Genomic DNA, 5,112 nt, shown 5'->3' with positions numbered 1-5,112 from the left:
CCATCTCTCCTGCCCCAAACTCAGATTTCTAGTGACTGTGTTACAGATCTTTGTTGCAGTACAAGCTCAGATAATGACTGACTTCTTACATTGCAGATGACGTACAGGAAGCTTATAATTTAATCAAGGATCTGGAGCCTACGACGCCTCAGGTAATTGGAGGTGCTGAGTTCCTATTAGGTAAGTGCTGTGCAGACAGCACCGCAGGCAGGCACACAGCTGTAAGGCATGTCAGGGGAGACGTCCACTGCAGGATCCAAGAGGACCCTGCACATTGATGGCTGGGACTTTTTTTTTTTTTTTTTTTGGTTTTACGAGACAGGGTTTCTCTGTATTGTTTTGGAGGCTATCGGTCCAGCCCAGCCTCGAACTCACAGAGATCCGCCTGCCTCTGCCTCCCGAGTGTTGGGATTAAAGGGCCAGCTGGCTGGGGAACTTTTAATGTTCTGGGCTTTTTAAAATATCTGTTTGATTCCTAAAATGGTCTAAAGTTTGAAAGTATGAAAATCCATTTGAAAAACTTAAATCTATACCTCTAACAAAGTGAACACCTACAGATATGCTCTTTGTCACTAACATGAGTGACTGTAACTTGTCTCTCTTCTCTCAGTAGGTTGTTCACCCCTGCAGGCAGGGCCTGTCTCTCTTGTATCTCCAGCACTGTGTGTGCTCAGTACATAGGAAGCATCCCTCCACTGAATACAAGCCTGGAGGAGGCCGGCAAGATGGCTTAGTGGGTAAAGCTCCTGCCATCAAGCCTGATGGCCAGGGTTCAGTCCCTGGGATCCACGAGGTAGAAGGAAAGAGACAAGTCCCACAATTGCACTCTGACCTCCATATGCATGCTATAGCATGTACATATACCCATACCCATGAGCATATGTGTACACACACACACACACACATACACACACTAAATAAATGTTTAAAATATAAAGAATCGCCGGGTGGTGGTGGCGCACTCTTTTAATCCCAGCACTCGGGAAGCAGAGGCAGGCGGATCTCTGTGAGTTCGAAGCCAGCCTGGTCTACAAGAGTGAGTTCCAGGACAACCTCCAAAGCCGCAGAGAAAACCTGTCTTGAAAAACCAAAAAAAGAAAAAATATATATAAAGAATGAAAGCTACTTCCTGACCGGGTGGAGCCTAAACAAGTCTTTTTCTCAAGGGAACTGAAGGCTCCAGGGTCCTTTTACTACTTAGAGTGAGCCCTCCAGTAAAAGCTAAGGAAAGTATTATTAAAATTTAGCAAGACTGAGAAAAATGGGATATAGATGAGGCCACAGCACTCCAAAAGAGGAAGTATCTTATAAATGGGCATCAGATGTCATCTTTTTCCTTTAGAAACAGGACCGAAGCATAGTTATTGTGACATTGGAGACTAGAAATGCCGTGTTTGCAGTTTCCCACAAGCAGTGACTTCCCCTGTTCTTTGCCACAAGGTTGCTCCCCGCCTGGGGCTCACTGACTAGGTTAGGCTGGTTTGCCTATCAAGCCCCTGGAATATGCCTGTTTTCACCTCTGCAGCACTGAAATTGCAAGTCGTTTGTCCCTGGCTCCTGGGGATTGAACTAGGGTCCTCATGCTACATGGCATGTCCTTTGCTGACTGAGCTGCCTCCCCAGCCTCCACTGAGTTTTTTCTACTTAGGACTGAGCATTTACGATGATAAACTCTGTATGTGAGCATTGTCTGCTAGATGTCTAACCGGACTCGACACCCATAAGCCAGGGGTATAACAGAAAGGCGGCGTTCAGCATGTGAAGTAAAGCTGGTGCTGGGGGCCAGCAGGAAAACCCACACAACTGGTTTATGATGATTGTGTTTTTCCAGGAGTATATTCTCAAGGGAGTTGTTAATGCAGCCCTTGGCCAGGAAATGGGTTCGGTGAGTATGAAATTTTGATGATCCATACTTTGCCGAGTTGTGGTCATGTGAAAACGAGGATGGATGATGGTGTGCAGCCAGGAACAGTCTGCAGTCTCTGGGCTCTTCTGCAGGCCCTTGCTTTGGATGCTGGAGGTGGTGCTGGGGAGCAAGCCCTGAGCTGGGAGATCCTTGCCACATCCTTGCTCCTCCAGTTCCTTTAAGTCTTCAAACCCGCTAGGCCAGGATCCCCACAAAAACAATTCCATTGTGTAGACTTTTTAAAGCTTTAGTCATAAAACTTGCTATTTTGTTTAAAAGAGCCCCAAAGTAATATAGTTATCTCTTTACTAACGAACACAGAAAATGGATTTGGTACCTAGAAAATGGGAAAAATTCTTTCTCTAGAAAAGCTCTTAAGGTACTGAAGATATACCTCCATCTCTTCTAGATAAGCTTTTTTGTTTTGTTTTTTAATTTTGGTTTCTTGAGACAGGGTATCATATCTAACTATATCCCAGGATGGCCTTGGGCTCACACCGATCTTCAGTGTCCTTCTCAGTGTCCCCAGAGCTTGGTTTAAAGAGCTTTTTCCTTCTTTTTTTGTTTTTGTTTTTGTTTTTGTTTTTTGAGACAAGGGTTTGTCCTGGAACTTATCCTGTGAACCAGACTGGCCTCCATCTCAGAGATCCACCTGCCTCTGGAGTACTGGGATTAAGGGCATGTCCTACCACCACTGGGCTAAAGAGCTTCTTACAACTATGGAAGCAGCCTAAACAGCAGGCTACTGTTGTGCATGGCATGCACCTATAACTACAGGCTTGGGAGGACAAGGCAAGAGGATCTCAAGTTCAGGGACAACCTGGGTTACATAGTGCAACCCTTTCTCAACAACAGACAGGCAGACCGACAGAGAGATAAATAGGTATACTAAGGTTTTTTATCCATACTAATGTAGCATATTAAGTTCTTTATGAAGCAAAAAATACAACAAGTAAGCCTTTCACCTCTGGGTCTCTCCATGTAGCAGCAAATACTTATTGCATAAATCCTTGTTATGTCTGTGGCTTCTGTGCAAAGTTCAGACGCAGAAAGTGTGTTACATATTTGTTGAATGTATACATTTACTTATTTAATGCATGGATTTCAAGGTTTCCTTCTATAATTGTCTCTACTTTTCACACAATTTCAGGTTGTGATTTTCTAGGTGCTTTTAACAATGAGCTAATAAGAATGTAAGATTTAAAGCAAGGATATTTGTTAAAACATACAGGAAAATGCATTGTGATCATAAGTATAATATAGATAGAATACTGTGCCTACTTTCTCTTTATAAGCTTTGTTCTGTCTTGCAGAGGGACCACATGAAAATTGCCCAGCAGTTCTTCCAGTTGGTAGGAGGATCAGCTAGTGAATGTGGTATGTCTACAGTCTGTCCTTTTGAGTACAGTCATAATTAGAGTTGGGTGATACTGACTAGTGAATGTGGTATGTCTACAGTCTGTCCTTTTGAGTACAGTCATAATTAGAGTTGGGTGATACTGACTAGTGAATGTGGTATGTCTACAGTCTGTCCTTTTGAGTACAGTCATAATTAGAGTTGGGTGATACTGACTAGTGAATGTGATATGTCTACAGTCTGTCCTTTTGAGTACAGTCATAATTAGAGTTGGGTGATACTGACTAGTGAATGTGATATGTCTACAGTCTGTCCTTTTGAGTACAGTCATAATTAGAGTTGGGTGATACTGACTAGTGAATGTGGTATGTCTACAGTCTGTCCTTTTGAACACAATCAGATTTAGAGTTGGGTGATACTGACTAGTGGAGTCTGGCTGTCTAGGAATGTGTTATGCTTCTCATTTTGGAACAAGGGTTTAGAAACTGGAGAGGAGTGACGTAAGAATACATAAATAAACAGGGATAAATTTGCTCCTTAATTCCTGAGAATTATAAGTCTAAATTTGTTTTTCTTATTCTTTCTTTTGTTCTCTGAGACAGGGTCTCTCTGTGTAGCCCTGGCTGTCCTTACACTCTGTAGACAAGGCTGGCCTTGACCTCCACCTGCCTCTGGCTCCTGAGTGCTGGGATTAAAGGCATGCACCACCACATCCAGCAAAGCCTAGCTTCAGAGCAGATGGCTCAGTGGTCGAGCACTTGTAACACAAACATGAGGACCTGAGTTTGGATCCTTACCACCCATGAATGTGAGGACAGGGGGGTGGATATCTGTCATCGTGCTATGAGTGGGAAGTAGAGACTGGAGAATCCCTGGAAGTTTGCCACACAGCTAGCCTGGCATATACAGCCAAACTGCGAGAGCCTGACTCGAACAAGCTAGAAGGCAAGGGACGGCATGTGAAGCTGTCCTCTGACCCTTCACACACACTGTGGTACATACACAGACACATTTGTCACACACACAAAAACAAACAAACAAACAAACAAAAATAAAGGCCACAGAGCTGAGGCAGTAGGTTAAAACATTTGTCACCAAACCTAACGACCTGAGTTTGTTTGTCAAAACCCACGTGGTGGAAGGAGAGAACCAACTTCTACAACTTGTCCTCTGACCTCTGCATGGACACCATGGCAGATTCATGGCCACACTCATATACACACAATTCAAAAAGTATAAAGAAACATAACAAAACATTTTAAATGTTAAAAATAATCAGAGTCGATTAAACAGAGGAGAGACAGATGACTCAGTGGCTAAGAGCGTGTATTACTCTTGCAGAGGACTGGAGTTTGGTTCCCAGCACTCTTTGGGCCACTCACAACTATCTGTAACTCTTAGCTTCAGGAAATTTGATACCTTTCTCTGGGCTATTTCCCGAGCATGACTGTTATGAATAGTGCAGAGATAACACGGAGTCAGGTGTCTGTGGTGTGAAGACCTGGTGTCAGTGTAGCTGCTTCAGGCAGTCTTCTCTGTTGTGTTGTGGTGCTAGGGATGAAGTGTAGCTGCTTCAGGCAGTCTTCTCTGTTGTGTTGTGGTGCTAGGGATGAAGTGTAGCTGCTTCAGGTAGTCTTCTCTGTTGGGTTGTGGTGCTAGGGATGAAGTGTAGCTGCTTCATGCAGTCTTCTCTGTTGGGTTGTGGTGCTAGGGATGAAGTGTAGCTGCTTCAGGCAGTCTTCTCTGTTGTGTTGTGGTGCTAGGGAACAAACCCGGGCCTCGTGTGTGGCAGGCCAGTGCTGCACCCCTCTAACCCAACCCCACTCTTGTAAGATTTTGAGGAACTCTA

At 44.1% G+C, this 5,112-nt stretch overlaps 1 protein-coding gene across 1 annotated transcript; it reads left to right on the top strand.

Moving 5' to 3' along the window:
* Positions 1-1,003: 1,003 nt before the first annotated feature.
* On the top strand, positions 1,004-3,283 carry LOC121138260 (intraflagellar transport protein 56-like; the record flags this gene model as incomplete). Its single annotated transcript, XM_040741008.1, is given in 2 exon segments — positions 1,004-1,885; positions 3,220-3,283. Coding segments are annotated over 2 exon segments (139 nt in total), but the record flags the coding sequence as incomplete, so codon positions are not given.
* Between the last annotated feature and the right edge of the window lie 1,829 nt (positions 3,284-5,112).

Source organism: Mesocricetus auratus, unplaced genomic scaffold, assembly GCF_017639785.1.
Source record: "Mesocricetus auratus isolate SY011 unplaced genomic scaffold, BCM_Maur_2.0 contig_6827_pilon_obj, whole genome shotgun sequence".
Taxonomy (NCBI): domain Eukaryota; kingdom Metazoa; phylum Chordata; class Mammalia; order Rodentia; family Cricetidae; genus Mesocricetus; species Mesocricetus auratus.
The sequence above is the reverse complement of the archived record's forward strand: the minus strand, read 5'-3'. Positions and strand labels throughout refer to the sequence as shown.